The sequence below is a fragment of the Odontesthes bonariensis genome, chromosome 20 (assembly GCF_027942865.1).
Source record: "Odontesthes bonariensis isolate fOdoBon6 chromosome 20, fOdoBon6.hap1, whole genome shotgun sequence".
Lineage (NCBI taxonomy): Eukaryota > Metazoa > Chordata > Actinopteri > Atheriniformes > Atherinopsidae > Odontesthes > Odontesthes bonariensis.
Window position 1 is genome coordinate 13,351,263 of NC_134525.1, and position 26,203 is coordinate 13,377,465.

The 26,203-nt window shown below is 41.9% G+C and overlaps 2 protein-coding genes across 2 annotated transcripts; both read right to left on the minus strand.

Annotated features, from left to right (window-relative positions):
- Nucleotides 1-1,749: 1,749 nt before the first annotated feature.
- LOC142370507 (sialic acid-binding Ig-like lectin 13) lies at nucleotides 1,750-7,839 on the minus strand. The gene is made up of 8 exons (XM_075453084.1): nucleotides 7,752-7,839; nucleotides 7,174-7,557; nucleotides 6,363-6,668; nucleotides 6,019-6,288; nucleotides 5,793-5,868; nucleotides 4,097-4,136; nucleotides 3,062-3,286; nucleotides 1,750-2,001 (listed from the first exon to the last, which is right to left on the minus strand). The coding sequence occupies exons 1-8, from the start codon at nucleotides 7,837-7,839 to the stop codon at nucleotides 1,750-1,752; spliced, it is 1,641 nt and encodes a 546-aa protein (XP_075309199.1).
- Nucleotides 7,840-12,586: 4,747 nt separating this feature from the next.
- Nucleotides 12,587-19,711, minus strand: LOC142370508 (sialic acid-binding Ig-like lectin 13). The gene is made up of 8 exons (XM_075453086.1): nucleotides 19,624-19,711; nucleotides 19,046-19,429; nucleotides 18,233-18,538; nucleotides 17,889-18,158; nucleotides 17,636-17,714; nucleotides 16,505-16,544; nucleotides 15,765-16,000; nucleotides 12,587-12,668 (listed from the first exon to the last, which is right to left on the minus strand). Exons 1-8 carry the CDS (start codon nucleotides 19,709-19,711, stop codon nucleotides 12,587-12,589), a joined length of 1,485 nt encoding a protein of 494 aa, XP_075309201.1.
- Nucleotides 19,712-26,203: the final 6,492 nt, after the last annotated feature.

The window sequence follows — 26,203 nt, forward strand, 5'->3', positions numbered from 1 at the left end:
TTGAAATGACAACCGTGACAGCCTGTTTACGATCATTGTGATGTTGAACAATCTTACCGTAAACGGAGAAGACGACGCCATGGCTGGAAGTTAGCCACTGTTAAGGCTCTAGCATGGTTGCTGCGTCTGTCACGGCGGTGGCGGACCGTGACGTCAAAAGGACGTTTCAGCCTTGACGTTTCGCTTGCCTTGAAAAGACGGCGCAGCGCGTTGTCGTGCACCAGTCGATTTTTGTAACTTGGCTGCGCCGAGAACAACGAACCGGATGGACCGATGTGAGACCGGCTCAGTCAGGAGGTGCGTTTGTACAGGCAGCTGTACGAAACTGCAGTGAAACAGCACAGGGAGCACGTAAACTCCCAAAACTGGTGCACAGAGATGGGCAGAACTTTGGGGAAAGAGGGAGAGTTCTGTCAGAATGTGTGAAAGAAGCTACGGGACAGATACGTGAAGGCAAAGAAGGGGGCAGAGACTCCAAGTGGTGTTGCCGGGGGCTTCAGACCTTCACCTCTATTAACTGAATTAAAAAATTAAAATGATCCGAAAACTGCAGCAGTATTATTAATTACAGTATTCTTGCTCTTGACAGCGGCATTGTTTTCTTCTCCACTTTCGTGGTTGTAGAGTAGAGGTAACCTTCACGTAGCAGCGCCACCTCTGTGACGGAGAAAATTGCAACGACTGGTGCATCGACTTGCGCTGCTTGCGCCACTATACATGGCGGGCACGAAATCGTGACGTCATCAACACCGCTCGCGCTAGCAGACGCGGCAACCATGCTAGAACCTTTATGTTGTTGTTAGCTAGTAATAGACGTGAGCACTCTGCGCCTCATCTTGTGTCGCGAGCACTCGTGAGGTCTCGTCTCGTTTCGTTCTCGATCTCGGGAACATCCGAACACCTCGACCGACAGCATGCGCGTTTATGTGTTTTGAAGGCGTGGTTTCGAGGGGTGGGCTGAAGGGAGAGGCAAGGTTGTGTATTTTCAAAAATATAGCTTGCAGGAACCGTTTTTCCAAGATCTCAGACCCCACCTTTAAGGGATGCCCCTATTATTTCCACAAACATTCAGAGTTTTTAGGAATGAAAACCAGAAGCTCCCGTTGCAACTGCAACACCATTTCTAAACACCTGGTGGAGCCATGAATGGCAATGAGTGGCAGAGAAGTTCTCCTTGGGCTTTCCATACATGGGCAACATTCCCAAGCAGTGTTTGAAACAAAGTTTGTGAATGTATTTGCTTGTTTTATCGTCACCAGCTGGTGGTTGGCAACACGCCTCTGTGGTAAACACTATTTGGAAAACAAGCCTTTTCAGCACTGCAGGGGATGCTAACAACTGTTTGCATTAGAGTCACCAATTAACCTGACATGCATGTTTTTGGGTGGTGAGAGGAAGCCGGAATACAGAACCCATCTGGGTTTTGGACCAGGAACCCTGATGCTGTGAGGCGACAGTGCAAACCACCACTGAGGCCCCTGTTTGTTACATTAATAAATTGTTAAATTGCCAATATGTCTGGTTGTTGAAGAGGTCCTCCACCACTGGCCTAAATGATGTGATATGCAGATCACTTATCACACATCAGCCATTTGAGGTAACGATGAAGCTATCAGTGAATAAACCATGTGAGCTGCAGTTTGAGGAGGTTCAGAGCTTCCTGTGATAAAAGCGAGGAGGAAGAAGACATTCTTTGTGTCATTTAACATGATCTAATATCGTGTGTGAGGCAAAAATAAACTTATATGATCACACAACAGAGGTAGTTTTCTTCGTCACTTGAGTGTAGAGATCCTCCAGGGTATCAGCCTGTGTTGAGCTGTTTTCTGGCTCCGACTCTTTGAGCTGTGTGTTCACCGTCTCCTGCTGCTGTCTGCCGTCCTGCACTGAGACACAGGAAGGTTCAGGTCTCGGCTTGAAGAATGTCATGTCTTCATAATGGAGTTCTTCCTCTGTTTTAGTGGCTGGGATTTGAAGAGCAAGCTCCTCACCTGTTTGATTCTGTGAGAAAATGTGTTGAACGAGAAAATTCTATGAGCTGGATCCTCCCACACGGTGTTAAATAATGATACCTGTTCAGTTAATGGCCATTAAATGAAACTCGTGCTATCTGTTGATGTACACCCACTTCCAGAAAAGTTGGAAAGTTTTCTAAAATGTAAAAACTTCAACAGTAAACTTACAATTTAAGTTATCACTTTAACCAGGAACTTACTTCTGTAATTAGTTCATTTGTTTGAATCTTTATTGAACAGACACAAGTACAAAGGAAGTGATTTTCAGTGTCTCCACTGTTCAACTCTCTTGTATTTAGAAAATGTGAACAAATCTAGAATTTGTTTAGAATGTCAGAAACACATTGAGAATAAGTTCAGAGGGTGTTGTTTACCATGAGCAGCTGCTTCCACCATCTGAAGTGAAAAGCAGGATCACTGGACACTCTTGTTGCTGGAATGCACAGGACTACTTTATTCAGGCTAACCCAGAAGAGGAGCAGATATGGGTAACAGCAATCTGTTGACAAGACCTTTGGTGGATGGGCCCTTAGTACCCAATGCTGACCCTCAGAACTCTGTTAGTTGTATTCTATTTCAACTTTTCAGTATTTCTACATCTTGCTCAATATTTTTGAGGGATTTCTGAGTGTTACAGATGTCTCATGCCTGGTTTGTTTAAAGTGACTTGATATTATTGGAAATGCTCAGTGAAAAGACTATAATTAATAATAATTTTGTTTTTACTTGTGTCTGTTTAATAATTGTTCTTGTTTTTTTTTTGCATTTTAGAAAACATCTCCACATTTCTGGAATTGGCTTCATATTTATAGTCTAGTGTTAGTACTTTTCTGTAAGACAATTTTGTAAAAGCTGACATACATGATCTCATATGCAGATCACAGCACAACAGATATGTGAGATCTCAAATATGATCAATGATGATATCACAAGCAAACTGCAGAGTGAAGACGTTTGGAGCTTCCCATCATTAAATGGCCAGGAGTACATGAACCAACATCTTATACAAGTACAAAGTAAATGTGTGAGATCATTTTTTTCTTTACTTGAATGTAGAGATCCTCTGGGCTGTCAGCAGTCTCTGTTGAGCTGTTTTTTGGCTCAGACTCTTTGAGCTGTGCGTTCACCGTCTCCTGCTGCTGTCTGCCGTCCTGCACTGAGACACAGGAAGGTTCAGGTCTCTTCTTGAAGAAGTTCATATCTTCATATTGGAGCTCCTCCTCTGTTTGATTGGTTGGCATTTGGCTGCAAAGCTCCTCACCCGTGTGACTCTGTAGAAAAATGAGTTGAACAATCAATGCGCTGAGCTGCATCGTTCTGCACAGAATTGAAAAGTGACTCAATTTAACTGAATACTCCAGAGATGAAATTTAAACTATTTCAGTGAACTGTTAAGGTATAAACCCATTTCCTAAAAAGCTGAGAAGGGGTTGGATGGTTGGGGGCTCCAGGCAAAAAGGAACCTTAGAAAAATAACTTACATTTGGCTTGCAGTAATTATATACTGTAACTATTTATAGAACCACTAGATTATGAAATAAAGATTACATGTGGGCTTTATTATGGGAGAGGCCTGATGGGAAAGCTCCCTGAATGGAGGAATCAGTGTGAACAAACAAAGACTGGAAGACCTTTAAACATGCTCCTCTACAGTATAACCTGTATATTACCCAGAGGAGGAAATCAGTCAGAGATCTCAAGAACTAGGACGAACTGTGTTTAATACTGGTTTAATTTTGAAACCAGTGACCTTGATTGAAAATAAAAAGTGTTGGATTTGTCTGCACGTTACTAAATCTTTCACATATAGTCTGCAATTAACGGTACTGTCTGGACTGACAGAGGCATCTACATGCTACCTTCCTGAATAAGAAAGAGAGGAAGTAAAAATGTAAGATTTCCTTTTGGTCATTTGTCCCTCTAACTTTGTCACCTTCGGATCAAACCTGCTCGATATTTGTCACATTTTCTTTGAAGTTGACCCAAACCATCAGAACCACAGAAATGAGGTTTGTCTATACTCTCAAAAATTTCTAAAGTCAGTCACACACATGTTGTCGTCTTTTATAAGTGTTACCAACCTGAGGCTGTTGTGGATTTGAATATTTGGACCTAAAGTACCTGGAAAACATAAGAGAGCTGTCAGAGTGATTTTACTGTAGTTTGAACAAAGAGTCAGAGACTGAGAGACTAATATGGAATAAACAGTACAGAATAAACAGATCATCAATGAAAAGCAGCAGATTAGAATCATGTTGGTGGAGGCTGCTGATTAAATTGGGGGAAGACTGAAGGACAGAACAAAAAAACCTGCACAACATTGGTTTCACACAGCTCCTAAAAATATTTGGATGCTGTGTGAAATGTAAGGTAAAACTGAATGAAATTATTGGCAAACCTAATAAACCAATATTTTGCCATGGAACATGGACAACATATCAAAAGTTGAAAGTGAGGCATTTTACATGATATATATATTGATTCTTGAAAATTAGAGACAGAGGCAGCAAAAGGCTGGAAAAGTAAGTAATACTAAAACAAAACAGCTGGTGGGATGTGGTGAGACTAATAAGGTTAATTGGGAAAAAAGGTCAGTAATGCGATTGTGTATATGAAATAAAAGCACCTTGGAGAGGCAGAGTCTCTCAGCTGGGCAGAGGTTCAAATATCTGTAAACAAAATCTGCTTCCGCATATAGTGGAGAAATTCCATAATAACGTCATTCAATGTAAAATTGTCTTGAAAAAGACTTTGAATATTCCACCATCAGTACAGCACATAGAATCATTAAAAGATTCAGAGACTCACTGAGAGCAAGGGCATAGTAATCAGTACTGGATGCCTGTGATTTTTGGACAGTCAGATGACACTACATGAACAACAGGCGTGATTTTATCATGAAAATCACTACGTGGGATCAGGAACACTTTCTAATTATGGCCTGTGAACACAGTTCACTGTACCACCCATGGACACAAGTCAAAGTCCTGTCATTCCAAGAAGAAGCCAGAGGTGAACATGATCCAGAAACATCACCATCTTTTCAGGACCACAGCTCATTTAAAATGGACTCAGGCAAAGTGGGAAGTTGTTCAATGATCAGGCGAATCAGAATTCTAAATCAATTTTGGCACTCATGGACACGGCATCCTCTGAACCAAAGAGGGGATTAGAATGAGGATGTGGTCGGATGGATGCCTGTGTTTAGGGCAACTTGCACATCTAGAAAGGCACCACAAATGGTGAAGGGTATATTCAGGTTTTAGAGCAACATGTGCTCCCGGCAAATGCAAAACTGAATACTTCACCTGTTACAACTGTCAAGTTATTTTCTTTGCCTAAACTCATCTTGCATTGACGCTGGACAGAGGACACTTGGCAACTCCACTCATCTTTTGTGTATAACAAGAAGACCCAGGACTGCTGAGCAGCTAGAATTCTATATAAGACCAGAATGGGACAACAATCCTCCCCCAAAGGTCCAGTAGCCGAGCCGGTCTCTTCAGTTCCCAGATGTTTACAGACTGTAGAAGGGATGCTACACAGTGGTAAACATGGCCCTCACCCAACTTTTTTTTAAACCTGTTGCTGCCATAAAATTCAAAATGGGCCGATATTTTTCCCACTCAATATTTGATATGTTTTCCATGTGTGGAATTTGCTGCTTAGCAAACAAGACTGGGAGAAAATGTATTGAACATGTCCTCACCTTAAATCAGGTTCAGTTTCACTGTGAGGAACCACATCGTGACAGATGCTGTAATTTCTGATACTCACCAAACACAGACGACCAGGCAGATGAGCACAATGACAATGATCACTGTAATAACTGAGGTCAGCAGGGGAGAGCTCCCTGTTCCAAAACAAACAAAACCAGATGACTAAAGAACCAAGTAGACAGAATGGTCTAAAAAGCTACAAAATCAAGCTAATAAATTCTACTATACCAGATGTAATTGCTGTATATCATACATATACAATAAAAAGGCAATTTTGCATTTACCTTCATTTTTTAAATGAATCCATGATGACGTCTGATTACCAAGAATATTTGCAGCCACACAGAAGTAACTTTCTGTATCTGTCGTTCTGGTCATCTCGGGTCTGTAAAAGTCTCCTTCAGCTACTTTCATGGCTCCATGTTTGCTGTTCTTGAACCAGGTGAAGCTGCTGATGGGAGGATTGGCTCTGCTGGAGCAGCTCAGGTTCATCCAGCTACCTGCTGACACCAAATCTGATGGACTGATGGATGCTGAGGTGTTTTTAGGAGCATCTGAGGAAAATGTGACACATTAACTTTATTCATCAGAAACAGTTGAACCATGATGTGCTGACAGGATCACTTACATGAAACACTGAGAGTCACTTCTGTCTCTGCTGTCTTGACATCTTTTCCTGCATTCACAGGATATCTGACAGAGCAGCTGATGGTGTATCCATCATGTGTGTCTGACAGAGGGATGGTCTCCTGGATTTTAGCTGTAAAGGTTCCATCTGTGTTTTCCTCTATTTGTCTGTGAGAGTGTTGTTGGAGATTCCAGGTGAGTTCAGGAGGGGAGTGAGGACAGGGAGTGAGAGCTGAGCAGGTGATGGTGACAGACTCCTTCTCCTTCAGTTCACCTGATATTTTAATTCTGGGGCTCCAAGCAGAATCTGTGTTTTAGCATCAAACACAAATGATAACATCAAAAAAAAAAAGAAAACCATAAAAGTTTTATTTGACTCTACACAGAGGGAGATCAGTGTGGCATTATCAAGCCAAGTCCAAAAGTTGATCAATTAAATCTAAGTAATAGTTCTCCTGTTACAACTCTTAATGTTGCATCTGTACTTTGGAGGCTGAAATATGGTCACAAATGTTATGGCTGACAATAATTACATCAACTCGACCTGATATGATAGATGATGATTTATTTCCATGTCCTCTTGTTTTAAGGTACATGATGGTTGTTGTCTTAACAGTTCCTTTGAAAATGAACATATTGTATGTATACATATGTATATGTATGCTGTATGTCTATTGTGTGTCATTTATATACAAACTACTAACTGACACGTTTGATTTAATTCATTTGTTGATGAAGATAAATGTACAACTAATTTCAAATTGTATTCCTTCTAATAACATTAAAGAGTAATAAAGAGAAAACTTTCTCACCTTTAACTGTTATTTGAATAGGATTACAGGAAGCTGTTGCTTTGAACAGTCCGTTCTCAATCCTGAAGAAGTATCTGTTTGTATGACTTGAGTTTAAATCAGAAAACAGAGTGGTGCAGTTTTTCTGACTCAGGTTTCCAGTGATCTTCATTTGATAGATGTTATCCGACTTACTGCTGTTGAAAATAACATTATTTGAGTCTTTTGCAAACTGTGATTCACTTTTAATCCACACTCCATAGATAGTTCCTCTGTTGTTAAATGTTGTTTGATCTGTATTAAAGCTACATGGGATTTGCAAACAAGATCCACTCAGTGCTTCCATCTCCTTTGGTGCAGTAATAGAGAGGTCTGCTGGTACCCCACCACATGCAGCCAAAACACCTGTAAAACCAGACTAATGATGAACATAATGTGGAGCAAAATCTGCCTGAAGAGAAAGTTCATGATACACAAACTGCAGTTCAGCTGCAGCATGTTACACGTGGAGCCTTTAAACAATATCAGTATCAATTAATTCAGACCAGAAATGATTCATGTAATGTTTCCAAATGAAAGTGAGAGAACAAAGAGCTCACCTGGAAGAAAGAAGACGCTCAGGAACATGTTGACTGTCACCGCGTTCACAGACAGGGCTGCCATGAAACTCCTACATTCCTCCTTCATCTCTGAGACTGAAAACAAGCTGAAATAAACGGCCGTATGTCCGTGTTTTCATCAAAGCAGATTTTGGATAAACGTTTAAATTCTTGCGTAGCAACTTCAAACTCACACATTCAAACCAAGGAATCACCATCAACCACATTTTACTGTTAGAAATGAAAAACATTTTTGTATTTTCATATTAAAGAATCTAATTTGTAGAATAGATCTGTAATTCATCATTTGGAAGCAAATTCATTTCCGAAAAATTCGAAATCAAGAAAAAAAATTAGATGCTGTGGCAGCAAACATTAAGCATAAATTTTAGAAATGAAAAGATTTCTTACCAAATTTGTGGTGAAATAAGAAAATGTTTACGTTTAGAATCTGGTAACTTGTTGATCATCAGCAGAAGAAATAACCAACTTCTCGGCTTAAAAGCAAATGTCGAGTCAAAGCTGAGAGGTTTTTATCCTTCCTACACCAACCGTGTGAAGAGGAAGTGATCTTTTTGTGGCATCTTCAGCTCATCGAAGTGTGAATGACGTACTCTTAAGGCGGATTGTTTTATCGATGACCTCACTGTCATCTACTGCCTGGTAAACAGCAGGATGAATATTTAGACATTTAATATGTTGATGTTTTAGAAAGAGGTTTTTAGTTTGTTAGGTCATATCAGAAAAGTCTTTTCTTTTTTTTAACTGTGAACTATTGCAGATGACATGAATGAAATGTGTAATTATTTTTACCTTCACATTCATTTTCTGCCCACAAACAGAAACAGTCTTTCACATGAGTGACAATAAACAGACTAAACATGAGGATCAAACACAGATCTGGTGCACATGATGAAGAAACTTCATCGTTGGAAACTGGGTTGCTACAATCACTGAACCCACCAAACCAACTTCCTCCATTCACTTCAAGTTCTCACCTTTTTTTTCCTCATCACTATGTACACAACTACCAGTTTACATCTCACCACCACTTTCAGAAAAACTCACTGTGGTTTATGAAAGCGAGAGAGAGAGAGAGAGAGAGCAAGAGTGAGAGAGGAAAGAAGTGCGAGTCTGCCTGGCAGTTTATGGGCCAGAAAGAGTTGATGGAGGCAGTTTTATTTTAATTGGTTAAAGTCTGCCACCACATTTCACCTCATAGACAATCACTGTTTGCTCACTTGCTCACATTGGACCACGCATACAGCAACATCCGGGGGGCTCTGAGGGCGGCACCTCGTCCCCCATTTGGCAGCTCAGATCACATCTCCTTGTTCCTGTATCCGGCCTACAGACAGAGACTCAAACAATCGAACCCTGTTACCAGACAGGTTCAGCTATGGTCACCGGAGGCTGAGAGCACTCTGCAGGACTGTTTTACTGCAACAGACTGGGATGTGTTCAGAGCCGCAGCCACCCGGGAGGACTTTTCTGTCAGCGTAGAGGAGTATGCTGAGTATGTGTCTGGGTATATCAGCACTTGTGTTGAGAACATCATACCCACCATACAAGTCAAGAAGTTCCCCAATCAGAAGCCCTGGGTTAACAGCGAGGTACTGTGCTTACTGCGTGCTCGCACCGCTGCATTTAAATCTGGCAACGAGGCTGAGCGCAAAGCTCCACAGTACAGACTGGAGAAGGCCATAAGAGCGGCCAAGATGCAGCACAGAGAGAAGACAGAGGACTTCTACTCCAACGCTGACGCCAGGAGGATGTGGCAAGCTCTGGACCACATCACAGACTTCAGAACTGGCTCCAGAACCACCACCACCATCAGCTCTTCAGACAGCCTGCCGGACGACCTCAACGTGTTCCACACACACTTCGAGAGCTCCACCCCCACCCCCACCACCTCTACAGAACACACACACACCTCGGCTACTCATCCCCCCTCCCCCCCGCCAGCCATCACATCAGCCCAGGTACACAAAGCACTGAGAAGCATCCAGCCCCGGAAAGCTGCCGGCCCCGACAACATATCCGGACGTGCCCTCAGAGCGTGTGCCGACGAGCTGGCTAACGTTCTCACTTCCATCTTCAACCACTCCCTCAGCCAATGTACTGTCCCCACCTGCTACAAGACCACCACCGTCGTCCCCCTTCCCAAGAAGAACCCCCCATCCTGCCTGAATGACTATAAGTCAATAGCACTCACTTCAATCATTATGAAGTGCTTTGAGAGAGTGGTACTGTCCCATATTCAGAGCTGCATACCGGACACTACAGACCCCCTGGAGTACGCCTACAGGCACAACAGGTCCACCTCTGACGCCATCGCCGCCGCCCAGCACGTCTCCCTCTCCCACCTGGAAAATAAAGACTCCTACATCAGGGTACTCTTTATCGACTACAGCTCTGCCTTTAACACGGTCATCCCCCACAAACTCACCCACAAACTGTCTGCCCTTGGACTCCACACCACCCTCTGTGACTGGCTCTTGGACTTTCTGACTGGCAGACCACAGTCTGTCAGGATTGGGAATAGGACTTCAGCCAGCATCACCACCAGCATCGGTACACCTCAGGGCTGCGTCCTCGGCCCCATCCTCTACACCCTGTTCACCCACGACTGTGCCGCCTCTCACCCCGACAACATCATCCTCAAGTTCGCTGACGACACTGCTGTGATTGGACGCATCACTGGCGGAGACGCAGCTTACAGGAGGGAGGTGGACAGCCTGGGGACATGGTGTGGAGACAACAACCTCACCCTGAACACAGACAAGACCAAGGAAATGATAGTGGACATGAGGAGGGAGAGGAGACCTCATCAGCCACTGTCTATCCAAGGCCTGGAAGTGGAGAGGGTGAGCAGCTTTAAATATCTGGGGGTCCACCTCAGTAACGACCTCACCTGGACATTCAACACCACACACAGTGGCGGCCCGACACTGATTTACGCCCCGGGCGAGACCCGGTGCTGGTGCCGACTGTGCTGGCTCATTCTGTCTTCTTCACTTTCTCATTAGTACTATTATTGATACCACGTTCGTCGCCCTCTGGCACAGAAACAGCTCCAATATCTTTCTCTCCGTATCCATCAGGAGAACGAGCCCAGTACAAATGTTTTGGTCAAAATCCTCACTTTAGGTCCACCAAAGGCATGAATATGCAACGTAAATGTTGCTGTATCGAAATAACACAACGTTTCTTTGTGTAATTAAATATTTCCATCCACACGACACGAAATGCCATCAAACATCCTGTTTTCTGTGTTTATTTGAAAGCCGCGCGCGTTCATCCCCCTCACTAAACATGTCCCGTTTCAGCAGTCAGGTTGCTGGGTGATTTCTACAACAGCTTCAGCCAATGATGGCCAGGCCCTGCGTAAAGCGATTCCCCCGCCCGCTCCATCGCATTTCTTTCCTATTGGTCAACGGAGCCCAGCTCAAAGAGAGGCTTCCTTCAAGCCATGAGGAAAAGGCTCATATGTAGTTTTTCCTGTAGAATAATCTACAGTGATCGTTTAAGAAAAAGTGCAGTTTGCAGGCGTTCCTTCAGGCAAATCACCAGGAATACTAAGGGGTTAAGGCAGTTAAAATACTATCAGGTGCTACGGTAAAGTACAAACATTCAAGAATATATATATTTTTTAATACTTTATTGTGTCATAATGATAATGATTACACTTGACACTTTTTTTGTTATCACCCTGTGAGTGAATGAAAGGCTTGAAATCGCAAATGACCGACCAAGTGGAAAAATACAATCAACAAAAGGAAAAAAAAACATTGAATCATTCCCCCTCCCCCCTGCACAAACTCTGCACTGTGCTGCGTTGCTCACCTAACACGAGAGGTGAGTGTCAGGAGGGGAAGATGGGGGCGCCAAAAAACAACTGTGGCCGAAACGTGTATTGATGATGTGTGATCTGAGTCTGATGCCTGGTTTATAGTCGGTAACGCAAGACGCAACGCAAGACGCAAGCCGCAACGCAAGCCGCAACGCAAGCCCTTGCGCGGTTGCAAGCCCCCCCTTGCGTGCTTGCGTGTGTCACCTCAATTTTCTAAACTTCACGCAAGACGCAAGCGCAAGCCACTGGCTGTGGTCGAAACCACCTACTACTTGATCGATCTGACAGTATGCAGAGCGTTTAGACACAGTGCACTTCACTCCTGCCCGAGCCGAAATCAGCCGGCCTGAAAAGCTGATTTACCTTAAGCTATAAACTCTGTAAATATATAACTTTAGCAACATTTGAAACATTTTCAGGCGAGAAAGTAGTCGTTTAGACCCGCAAGGTGTTGAAAATCTGACAAAATACCGGCTATTTACAAGAAGAAGAAGAAGCATGAATCTATGGAAGAGAAACTTGCCAAAGAGCTCCTGGCGGTGAATTTCCTTTCATCGTTGTAGGCTTGTCATTGAAAAAACCCGCTACTCCATCTACTGTCCTGGCGGTGAATCGCCACGCAGCACACGCAACCGCCGACAAAGCAAAATGAAGTATGAACGTCTCGATCCATTAACATACGCGCAAGACGCAAGCAAAACTCAGCCTTGAGTCTGGCCAAGGGGAGGAGGGGAAGATGGGGGCTCCACGAATACACAACCCCCCCCATCCTCGATTTTTTTTTTTTTAAATCATCTTTTTTTTTTTTTTTCACTCCCCCGCAATGCCGCCCCCTCCGCGATGCCGCCCCGGGCGCCTGCCCGGTCTGCCCGCCCCTAGGACCGCCCCTGACCACACAGGTGGTAAAGAAGGCTCAGCAGCGGCTGTACTTCCTGAGGAGGCTGAGAAAATTTGGCATGTCACCCAAGATTCTCAGCAACTTCTACAGCTGCGTCATTGAATCCATCTTAACCACCTCGATCACTGTATGATACGGCAGCTCCACCGTGAAAGACCGCAAAGGCCTGCAGAGAGTGGTAAAGACTGCATCAAAAATCACAAGAACACCATCCATCTCTGCAGAGCATCTACCAACGGAGAGTCCACAGACGAGCTGCCTCCATCATCAAAGACCCCACACACCCCCAGCACGGACTGTTCTCACTTCTGCCCTCAGGACGCAGGTTCAGGAGTGTGAAGTGCAAAACCACCCGATTTAAAAACTCTTTTTTTTCCCACTGCCATCGGATCACTGAACTCTGCCAAAGACTGAACTTGGGGTCACCTACTGCAACTGTCTTTTTAACTGACTACCTGAATGTACTTTCAATTTTGCACAACCACTTTACTACTGACTACTGCACAAAGACAGCTAATGTAGCGCACTACTGCACATTATGTATACAGGCCAGATTTCTATATTTTTATTTTATTTAAGAAACCTGTTAGAATGTTGTTGTTGCATGCTTATTTTATCTTTATCTTATCTTTTATTATTATATATTTGGACATCCAGTGCGGGCAACAAAGAAAAGAATTTCATTGTTCACAGAAACACGTTTCTAACTGCACATATGACAATAAACCTTTGAATCCTTGAATCCTTTGTCTCAGGCCCCTTTCTAATGCTGCTGTCAATCAATCAGACACACCAGAACAGAACGTAAAACAGATGGAACTTGAAGGTTTAAACTGTAAAAACACATGTTGAAGCAATAAAAAAGGTGTTTGAGGCAGGTGCATCAAAGTGCATTTAAGTGACAACAGCAGCAGTGGGCTGTTAGGTGTGGCGTGAGTGACAGACAGCAGAGACAAGGTGAACAGCCAATAGAACAAAGCAGCCCCAAAAGATCATGCAGGCAGAGCCCCTTTGTGAGGTCAGTGATGACAGTCTATCTGTCTGGCTTGCTTTTGGGTGAAATCAAAGAAGAGACATGAATAAAATGGTTTCTTGACTTTTCTTTTATGCTGTTTCATTAGCTTAGAGGAGTGATTTTAAAAGTGGGGGCCACCAGGGACCTCTGCAGATTGAAGGGGTGATGCAAATATAAATGCAAAAAAAAAAATACAAATGCAAAATAATTTAAAAATTTTTTAAGGACAATTATAAAATATTACTTATGATAATACAACATATGAATCTTATTTATCAAGCTAGTGTTACATTTGGATTTCTGGAGTTAAAGAGACCCAAAGAACAGAGCAACAGCTCTGCTATGAGCGAGTCTGCGGGACTCCTGGCCGACTAAAACTCGCAGCAAGCTTCCGTCCCCGAGCGGCTCCTGAAAGCATCTTTTCCAGCCTCTTGCCATCCATCCATCCATTTTTCTATAACCGCTTGATCCAATTCAGGGTTCGCGGGTCTTCCATTTGACTTCATCAAAGGACGGTTTGTCTCAAGCATGGAGGTGGGAATGTTCAGCTTTGAGCTTGTGTGGCAGCCAGTGGTACTGGAAATGAGCTACTTTGACCAAGAGTTGAAGATGTTGTGACAGTTCTCACAGTCCTCTGACCTGAATATCACTGAATATCTGTGAGAAGATCTAACCATGCTATGTACACCACGTAGATACACATTTCTTAGAACTTCAAATGATATTCAAGGAATAAAACTGCATCTTCTTTTCATTTCAGTATTTTCTCAAGTCAAAATCAAAAGTTTTGGTATATTATTATTTCACGTACAGTATGTCTCCTGCAGGTTTGTGTTTAATTCTTTATACCTCAAAATTCACAATAATATCTGATCTGTTCAGGGGTTCTGAAAACTTCTACATATCTGTGGTTATTTGTTGCTATTGTTTATTGCTTATGTATTGACTGTTTATGTGTACTGGCCTAGATAATACTGTGATTCACCTAAATGTTCCATTAAAAAAGATTCAACTGATAACAAGCTGAAAGATGATGATGTTTGAATCCTGATAAATCTGTAGATATCTTCCTCTTCTTCTGTGCTCAGGTGAAATGAAATGACAGAGAAAACTTTGGCCTACAAGAGCATCATCAGCTGGCTTCCATAAGATGGCACCATCTACACTAAACATCTCAGCATCAAAGGTGGAAATGGGTCCTATGTTCAGTGTGCCCAAGAATGTCTGATAGACGGAGACCAAGGAGTTGAGAGACTGCTTGACTCAGAAAGCTGAAGTTGATCTGCCAGTTCAGGTGGAGGCTGAGCTGAATCTGCAGGAATCAGAGCCACTGACTGGAATTCTAAAGCAGCTGAACTAAAAAATAAGTTTTATCTTTGGTACAAGCATTACAAGTGAGCTTGGATTAGCAGGTTGTGATCCATGACTGCAGATCACTGTGGTAAACAAACATCCTGCTTCTCTTTGGTTTCCATAACAACAGCACATGTTGAGGGTTTAGAACTATCAGTGAATTTTGTGCATGAAAACAGAGAAGCCTGCTTTTCTCTGTATGAAGAGAAATGTGTAAGAGAGACAATCTACAATGCAACAGCTGCCTTTTGGACACTTTTACATACTAATGCTGCAACAGCTGAACCGGTGCAAGCACAACCAACATGGCCTCAGAGCGCCTTTGAGACGTTTTACAATCCAGTGTCCAGGCTGCTGATGTTGGAAAGTTTTATTCATTAAAAGCTCTGAAGTAGAGAGCTTTGAAACCAAAACTTTAAATATACTGTTTACAATCAGTTGAATATTGGAGAGACAATGAGCAGATTAATCCAACATGAAAACTTTCTCAATCAAATCCTCAGTAACAGTTGGAATGAAAACAGTTAAAAATGAGCTGCTCGTAAAAAAAGTTGAAAGTCCCACTTTACCACTGACGAATGAAATAATGACAGTAATAATAATAATAGTGAGAAAGTAATAACTTAATAATACAGTAGATATTTATTTTGAGTACTTTTACATCTAATATTGGAAGGACATTTTCATGATAAAACATTTACATAAGTAACATTTTCATTGGAGGATTGTACCTGTGAAGGAGAATAACCTTAAGATATCAATGATGATGTCAGTGACCAAACCATGTGAGCTTTAGAGCTTCCTGAAAACAACAGATTCCCTGTATTTCAACAATAACTAATATCTTGTAGAAACAAAATTCAAATCTCTTTGTGATCACACGACAGAAGTTACTTTTTCTTCACTTGAGCATAGAGATCCTCTGGGCTGTCAGCGGTCTGTGTTGAGCTGTTTTGTGGCTCCGACACTTTGACCTGTGCGTACACCGTCTCCTGCTCCCGTCTGCCGTCCTGCACTGAGACGGAGGAAGGTTCAGGTCTCTTGTTGAAGAAGTTCATTTCTTCATAATGGAGTTCTTCCTCTGTTTTAGTGGCTGGCGTTTGAGGAGCACGATCCTCACCTGTTTGGCTCTGTGGAAACGTGTTGAGCAAGAAATGCAGTGAGCTGGATCCTTCCACACAATTCAAGGTAAACACAAGAAACTTGTCCTCACACTCTGTCCACTTACACCCAGCTCCCTCAACAATGAGACAACAGATTTTGCAACAAATCCTCTACATCCTACTTCCGCTGGACACATTCTGACTTTCCATCCTCGCTGCTCTGCTTCTGCCCCCAACTCCACATACCTAAGCTTTTTTCTTTCATATGCTTCTGCTACTAATTCTTCCCAAGGAACAGTCAGCTCTATGAAATAGACTCTCATTCTACTCCTAGACCACAAGACTATAACAGGCCTTAGATTTGTAGAGGCTGAATTAAATAATGACTCTTGCTCAGTGAACGGTTATCTGATCCCAATTAAACAGAATTTTAATGAAACGCTTACTGTTCATGCAGCTGCTGTCAGAAATCTTAGACTACAATCACATTCACAGTGCAGTACTGTTCACAAAAGTTAAACATTAACCCACCTGAGTCTGATGTGGAGTTGGATGTTTGGACTTAAAGCACCTGGAAGACATCAGAGAGCAGTAAGAATAATTCTACTGTGTTTCAGGTTAAAACACAGAGACACAGACGGAGAGCGAGTTAAGACTGATACGAAGCAAAGATTAGAGGATGAACATCAGTATTAAACATAGACGTTAAAATCCAGTTTGTGGAAGTTACTGACGAAGGACAGAAAGAGAAGAAGCAGGAGAAACATTCCAACATGCTCATTACATTCTCACCTTGAATTAAAGTTTATTTGTGAAAACTTCTGTAACCCCCTTTTCATCAGGTAAGTATGACTGCAACGAACAAACATTCCAGTACCAGAATATCTAGGGTTTCGCTCTTAGAGTCCAGGGAGTGAATGCCAATACTGAGACACACAGTTAAGTTTGCAAATAACATCTAAATATATATTTTCTTCCAAATAAGAACATGGCTATAAGCATTCAATGCAGAACAATGGAAAAAAAATGAAAATAACAAAGGAAACATATTAACAGCACGCATAAAAAAAAACAAAAGGTATCCTCTGTTGTTTTGGGTTGAGTCTTCATTTATGAGCTCAGTGTCAGTTTGTTGAGGCCCTTTAATTTGTGTGTGTACCCACATATCTCACTCCAACTCGGTCCTCCGGTGATGTCGGCCTTGGTCACAACATCTTTTCTCTTATCCTCAAATCCTCATCAAATCGTATTACGATAAAAAAAACCTGACCATTAAGTCACGGCCGAGCAGCATCCGTTAACACAAGGGTCTGGAGACTCCGTACAGCAACTCTCGGTCACTTAACACGTTGAGAACTGTCGAAGCAGAACAACTCTCATCCATCTAACAAGAGGATGTAGTCTCTCACATACATTGAAGCGAAGTGGTCGGACTGTGTCACACTTACATCTAACTCGCCGCTTCGCGTCAATCAGACAGGGCGTTGGCTGATCTCACATCAGCTCACAGGAGTTCATTTAACCCCTTGAAATGCCAAGTTCCACACACATATACAGAGACAGTGTGCACTTAACACTACGCTAATATCCAGATGTATGAAGCCTGGGCTACACTCTATTAAGAACTATAGTGTTTGAGAGGATTTATATTCTGATACTCACCAAACAAAAACGACCAGGCAGATGAGCACGATGATAACGATCACTGTAATAACTGAAGTTGACAGCAGAGAGCTTCCAGCTGCAGAAGATAAAAAAGATAAAGTTAGAGAGCACAACCGGAAGTCACACAATTCAGTTGTTCACGCAGGGTTATATAACATGCATCTAATTAAAAAAAGAGGAGTTGCAGGTTGTTTTACAAATTGCTAAGAAAACTTGACAGTTTTATATGGAATAAGAATTCTGCATTTACCTTCATTTTTTAAATGAATCCATGATGACGTCTGATTACCCAGAATATTTGCAGCCACACAGAAGTAACTTTCTGTATCTGTCATGTTGGCCATCTCGGGTCTGTAAAAGTCTCCTTCAGCTACTTTCATGGCTCCATGTTTGCTGTTCTTGAACCAGGTGAAGCTGCTGATGGGAGGATTGGCTCTGCTGGAGCAGCTCAGGTTCATCCAGCTACCTGCTGACACCAAATCTGATGGACTGATGGATGCTGAGGTGTCTTTAGGAGCATCTGAGGCAAATGTGACACATTAACTTTATTAATCAGAAACAGCTGAACCATGATGTGCTGACAGGATCACTTACATGAAACACTGAGAGTCACTTCTGTCTCTGCTGTCTTGACATCTTTTCCTGCATTCACAGGATATCTGACAGAGCAGCTGATGTTGTATCCATCATGTGTGTCTGACAGAGGGATGGTCTCCTGGATTTTAGCTGTAAAGGTTCCCTCTGTGTTTTCCTCTATTTGTCTGTGAGAGTGTTGTTGGAGATTCCAGGTGAGTTCAGGAGGGGAGTGAGGACAGGGAGTGAGAGCTGAGCAGGTGATGGTGACAGACTCCTTCTCCTTCAGTTCACCTGAGATTTTAATTCTGGGGCTCCAAGCAGAATCTGTGTTTTAGCATCAAACACAAATGATAACATAAAAAAAAGGAATAGAAAACCATAAAAGTTTTATTTGACTCTACACAGAGGGAGATCAGTGTGGCGTTATCAAGCCAAGTCCAAAAGTTGATCAATTAAATCTAAGTAATAGTTCTCCTGTTACAACTCTTAATGTTGCATCTGTACTTTGGAGGCTGAAATATGGTCACAAATGTTATGGCTGACAATAATTACATCAACTCGACCTGATACGATAGATGATGATTTATTTCCATGTCCTCTTGTTTTAAGGTACATGATGGTTGTTGTCTTAACAGTTCCTTTGAAAATTAACATATTGTATGTATACATATGTATATGTATGCTGTATGTCTATTGTGTGTCATTTATATACAAACTACTAACTGACACGTTTGATTTAATTCATTTGTTGATGAAGATAAATGTACAACTAATTTCAAATTGTATTCCTTCTAATAACATTAAAGAGTAATAAAGAAAAAACTTTCTCACCTTTAACTGTTATGTTAAGAGGATCATTACAAGCTGTTGCTCTGAACGGTCCGTTCTCAATCCTGAAGAAGTATGTGTCTGTATGACTTGTGTTTAAATCAGAAAACAGAGTGGTGCAGTTTTTCTGACTCAGGTTTCCAGTGATCTTCATTTGATAGATGTTATCCGACTTACTGCTGTTGAAAACTACATTGTTTGGATTATTGTGCAAACTCCACTCGTGTTTAATCCACACTCCATAGATAGTTCCTGTGTTTTTAAATGTTGTTTGATCTGTATTAAAGCTACATGGGATTTGCAAACAAGATCCACGCAGTGTTTCCATCTCCTTTGGTGCAGTAATAGAGAGGCTTGCTGGTACCCCATCACATGCAGCCAAAACACCTGTAAAACCAGACTAATGATGAACATAATGTGGAGCAAAATCTGCCTGAAGACAAAGTTCATGATACACAAACTGCAGTTCAGCTGCCGCATGTTACACGTGGAGCCTTTAAACAATATCAGTATCAAATATTTCAGACTAGAAATGATTCATGTAATGTTTCCAAATGAAAGTGAGAGAACGAAGAGCTCACCTGGAAGAAAGAAGACACTCAGGAACATGTTGACTGTCACCGCGTTCACAGACAGGGCTGCCATGAAACTCCTACATTCCTCCTTCATCTCTGAGACTGAAAACAAGCTGAAATAAACGGCCGTATGTCCGTGTTTTCATTAAAGTAGGTTTTCAATGAACCATTCAGTTTTTACTTTTTTAAAGCAACTTTCAAACATTTAAACCAGAATCGGTAGTTACAATTGAAAGTAATTGGAAAATAAAATAGAGACAAAATGAAAAAAATATTAAAAATATTTCTTAAAGCTGATATGATGTAAAAGAAGCTACACTTAATAAATCTCAAGTTTAAACATTAAAATATAAAGTTCAGGTCACATTTCTTACCAAATGAGTCTGAATCTGAAACAGAAAAACAATTTTGTCTTAATGTCTGACAATTTCCTATTTAGTTAGATCAGCATCAAATAACCAACTTCTCTAATCAAAAGCAAATGTCCAGTGAAGGCAAACAGTCTTGTTTCTAGTTATCATCCTTCCTTCTTCCTCCGTGTGAAAGAGGAAGAAACGTTTTTGTAACTTGAGCTTATCAGCCTGTGAAAGATTATTTTTACCACAAGACTTCGTGTCTGCTGACTGAATATTCATTAGAAATACTGAAAATACTCTTACAATCACACAGAGAAGACGTTTAAGTCAGATTAGCTTTGTCATTTGCACAACAGAAATTTGGGATTTCAGACAGAAATGGCACACAACCACTGAAATGTTGTATCCCATTTCTGTCTGAAGATGGATAAACGTTTCTTTATCTATATTTATCTTTATCTCCACATGCTGCGGTGTCCTTGGTGAAGAAACTGCATCCTGAATTTGCAAAAGAAATGTTTGTTTTTGCGTGACTGAAAAGATAAGAAAGGTCTGCATTTAGGGAACGCTCATTTTTCACAAGGCTGTGTGATGCTTGCGTGAGTGGCTGAAAGAGAAAGACATTGCAAAGCGCTTTGTAAAACTAAGAAAAGGTTAAAGGAGGTGACATAAGTTTGACCTGTTCACAGTCGCTGTGACGATCCTGCAGAACCCAACTTACAAACTTCCGTTTACTTCAAGTACCGAGCTATTTACTTTCTGACAGACTGTGGTTTATCAGGAACACACATCCATGTAGTTTATATGTATTTACAGACTTTCGATTCATTTTCAGTGTTTTTTTTCATTGAGTTGCAAAAAGACAACCGGTAGCTGCTAACAGTTACGTCTAATTCCTTTGGGTGCATGCTTGACCAGTGATCCTGATCTATTTTTCTAATTAACAGATAGGGAAAACTAGGTTGATATCAGTCTGTCGATCGCTGCAGACGAATCTAAAAGATAAGTCACTCAAAATGTTTCTGAATAAGCAAAGTTAATTTTAAATAAATAAGGAACATAGTCTGAAGAGAGGAACTGGTTATCATGGCAAGCAGAGAAAGACAAAAAGCATGTTTCTCTGACTTCGGCATACAGTGTGCATTTCAATGCAGTAAATGCAGACATGATTAAACTATGCCTCCATTCATGACGAAAATTCTCTGGCCCTGTTCATAGATATGGAAAGTTACTCTGCTGATCTCGGGGCAATCAACCGTAATGGATCAAGCTGGATATGTACACACTAAAACTTGCAGGAATGCATGAGCACCATTACCTGCTGCATTTATACATTATATCACCATCATCAAATAATACTACTTGGAGACCTACATCTTTTTTAGAAACATGTCCTTTACTGCAATGCCAACAGATTAAGAGCGGTGCTTGGCCTCCATCGCAAACAACGGTGAGGAGGGGTTTTTGTACTGAAAACACACCTCATCCACACATCTTCAGGTTGTCCCCATTACACAACCTACCAGTTCCAATAAAAAGCATTCAATTGACAAAGTAATGGAGTGATAATTCTGTTGATTATCTACTTTTCAACTGGTATACATGTCTACATAACATCTTTGAACTGTAAGATGTCGCTGGTGAAAGCTTTTCTGCTGACACCCATGCAGGAGACCTCAAGTCATTTTCTGCAGTCTTGTGTTTTTTGTATTTCATTCTCATTCTGGAATGGTGAGGGTAAAGAGTTAAAAGCACATGGTTGGAGTTAGATAAATATACACACACCTTACACCTTGGTGTACATTTGGGCCCACAGAAAAATAGTGAGATTAGACAAACTGTGTACATGCAGCAATCACTTTTCATTGACTGTTTTATAAGAAACTGAGCCACAAAGAAGAATCAGTTCCAACTCTCAGTGCCTTCATTCGAGGGAAATGTATTTATTTGAGAAATAATTTGATGATTTATTTACTTATTCATCTTTTGAAGGTGAGTCACTGCCAACCTCATCAGATGGACAGAGTGTGGGCGTGGTTGAGCACACATGCTAAGTATCCACCCCTGAAAAGATACTGTTCTATAGCACTACAGTGCTACGCTATTTGGTAACATTTTTTTTACGAATGTTGGTGGTCAGGCTACAAGAGGATTACTTTTGAGCAATCTTAAATGTTTATCTTTGATAAGTACACTCTCATGTAATTTAGTGAGATTTAAGACACAAGAAAAAGGGAAGCCATGGATGAAAAAAGGACTACAAAGAGCATGCAAAGAGAGAAAAACAGCTAACCAGTGAAAGTAAAGAAAATACAAACAGTATAAGAATGAATTGTTGTTTAATTGTAATAAGATTACAAAAGAAGCAATACTGTAATACAATGTTGAAGGACATGCTAAGTAATTAAACATTTTATTCAAAACAAAATTTGAGAAATCGTAATTTCTTAGCTATTTCTAAAATGGCTGTTAAGTTAAAATGGACATTTTTGAAAAGCATTATTGAAGAGAAAAGCGGTTACTCTGTGGGTGCTTGAGCCGCTTTCGGCAGTGAAACTGAGGTGCTTTTTTTATTTGACATGGTAACAACAGCTCTATGTTCCTCTGTGGAGTCAATGAAGCTGATGTCATTGAAACAGTTTGAAAGCGTAAAAACAGCTGACATAGGTTCTATTGATGTGGCAATTGTAAAGAACTTATTGGAGAACCTCTGACATACATATACAATTAATCTTTTAAGAGGCGTGTTTTACCTGACAAAGTGGAATTAGCAACGTCAACACCCACATTCAAAAACAGAGGGAAGCATTACAGCTCTACATCGAGGCAACGGGGCTGGACAACAAACCGGACTCCAGAAAGGTAGCTTTACTGCTAACAGTAGCTGGGCCACAAGCCATTGAAGTGTACAATACATTCGTGTATGAGGAGGGAGAAGACCAATCAAAGTTTGACACTGTGCTAGCCAAGTTTGAAGCTCATTGCTCTCCCAAGAAAAACGAGACATACGAGAGATATGTATTCCGTTCGAGGCTACAGCAGCCAGGAGAAAGTTTTGACAACTTCGTCACAGACCTGAAAATAAAGGCACAGTCATGTCATTTCGGCACTCTAAAAGATTCAATGATAAGGGATCAGATCGTGTTTGGACTCGAGGATAAGAAGGTTAGGGAAAGACTGCTAAGAGAGACTGAACTAAAGCTAGACGAAGCAGTGAAGATTGTCCAAGCTAGCGAACTTAGCAAAAAGCATGTGCGGACGTTCAGTGAAGCAGCACCTAGCAATACGAATATGAGAGAAACGGCAGACGTTGGCGCCATATCCAAGCAACACAACGCTCGTCAAGCACAGAAAACGGGAAAGTTTCAGTGTAAACGGTGCGGCACACAGCATAAGCCAAGAGAATGTCCTGCTTTTGGTAAACTGTGCAGCAGCTGCCAGGGCAAGAATCACTTCGCCAAACAGTGTTTTCCAAAACGAAAAGAAAAACCGAGAGGAAGATCGGTGAATGTCGTGGAAGATCCGGAATTAAGTGACACATTCTTTGTTGGCATGGTGAACTGTGAAAATGCACCAGAAGCACAGATAAACGCTGTTAAATCAGACAAATGGATAGCACCACTGCAAATTAATGGGACTATAGTTACACTGAAACTAGACACAGGCCCAAAAGCAAACTTGATCAGCATGTCAGATGTGAAGGCAATGAGAGAAAAACCAAAAATACAGAAGAAAACACTCGCACTGAAAGACTACAATGGGCAGAGCATTGAGTGCTTAGGCACATGCAAGCTGAAAGTCACAGTCAAGGATAAAGTGCATCACCTGCTCTTCTCAGTTGTTCCTGAAGGACTCGATTCACTGCTAGGGGACAAAGCCTGCGAAAGCCTGGAGCTCGTGAAGAGACTGTATCGAATAAACACCAGCATGACTGACTCACCTGACTCTGCTGATGCGATCGTGCAGAACTTCTCCGACGTCTTCAGAGGTTTTGGTGTGCTGCCATTCACATACAAAATTCAGCTGAAAGACAACGCACAGCCAGTTGTTCATGCCGCAAGAAGAGTTCCACTGGCACTCAGAGACAGCTTAAAGAAAGAACTGGAGCGGATGACGGCGCTTGGTGTGATAAAGAAGATCGAAGAACCGACTGAGTGGGTCAATTCCATGGTCTGCGTGAAGAAAAAGAATGGAGAGTTAAGGATATGCATGGATCCAAAAGACCTCAACGAAAACATCAAGCGTGAACACTACCAAATACCCAAGTAAGAGGAGATCACCAGCGAGATGGCAGGCGCCAGATACTTCTCCAAACTAGATGCGTCACAAGGTTTTTGGCAACTGAGGCTGGATGAGAGTAGTACCAAGATGTGTACGTTCAATACACCCTTTGGGCGATACTGCTTTCAGAGGCTGCCCTTTGGAATCTTATCCACCTCTGAGATCTTTCATAGGGCAATGGAACACATCATCGAAGGCCTGGATGGAGTAAGAGCCAATGTAGATGACATAATTATATGGGGGTCCACAATCCAGTAGCACAATCAGAGACTGACCAATGTTCTAGAGCGAATACAGAAGAATGGATTAAAGCTCAACAAAAACAAATGCCAGTTTGCTGCTTAAGAGATCGTGTTCCTGGGAGACAAGCTCTCAGCTCAGGGCATACAGCCAGATGAAGAAAAGATCAACGCCATACTGAACATGCCAAAACCCACAGACAAACCAGGTATGCTACGCATCATGGGAATGGTAAACTTCATCGGGAAATTCATACCCAATCTCTCGGCAAAAACAACTTACCTGCGTAACCTCCTCCACAAAGAAAACAACTTCGACTGGACAGTCAACCATGAGCGCGTGTGGCAAAAGCTCAAAAATGCACTCACTGCCACACCTGTGCTGACATTCTTCGACCCAACCAAAAGAATCAAGGTGTCTACAGATGCTTCGAAAGATGGAATCGGTGCAGTACTACTACAAGCTGAAGGTGAACACTGGAAACCTGTAGCATATGCATCTAGGTCTATGACAGAGACTGAGTGCAGATATGCACAAATTGAGAAAGAGTGTCTCGGATTAGTGTTTGGCCTTGAAAGGTTTCACAGCTACATATACGGCCTACCCACCTTCACAGTTGAGACTGACCATCGTCCACTCGTTGCAATAAGGAAGAAGAACCTGAATGAAATGTCACCACGGATACAGCGCATGATGATGAAGATGCAGGGGTATGACATCGAACTCATCTACACACCAGGCAAACACCTCATTCTCGCTGATGCATTGTCCAGGGCTCCTGTCAAGGGTTGTGTGAGCACGACTGAAGATGTCCAGATGCACGTCAACACGGTGTCTGTAACGCTTCCTGTGTCCGACACCAAGACCTGGCAGATCATCGACGAGATGGCGAGAGACCCAGAGCTACAGCGTGTGATGGAGAACATGCGGAATGGATGGGCTGCAGGATCCTGTCCACAGTTCTACCATGTCAGAGGTGAGCTGAGTGTAGTTAATGGACTGTTGTTAAAGAAAAACAGAATAGTCATTCCACATACACTTAGACAAGAGCTACTGCAGAGAATACATGAAAGACACTTAGGTGTCGAAAAATGTAAAAGAAGGGCAAGAGACACAGTATTCTGGCCTGTACTTAACAGAGACATTGACAACATGATAGGCAGATGCAAGGCCGGATTAACTATATGGGCCTGCGGCACAGTGCCCAGGGGCACCAACCATTCACAGCCAGTGGGGGGGCACCACACGACAAACTTTAAAAAGTTTTTTCATGAATGTTTGTACACTTAAAATGATTACACTTGACACTTGACATAAATATTCATATAAAATTCATTATTAAAACTAATGTGATAAGAACAGCAACGATATATCATAATTCTGAGCAATAGTGGCCTAATGTGAACATTAACCCCCCTCCCTCAACCTGTCAGTTGAGCCAGTCCACCTATGGTGAAATGCATCATGTTTTTTAAAAAACGCGGTAAAAATTAAAATAAATGGATAGACATCAATTGAGTGGTTGTGCGAAGAGAAAAATAAAAAAATAAAAAGACTCCAGGCGTTTAGCGGCAATTAAAAATGTTCCAGTGTTAGATCGTTTCTTTATAAAAACATCGACAACTGCTGACAACCAGCTGGCTATTGCTAACGGTCCCACCATCTACCACAACCGGGCGGTTAATGCAGCATCAGCACGGCACGACGGT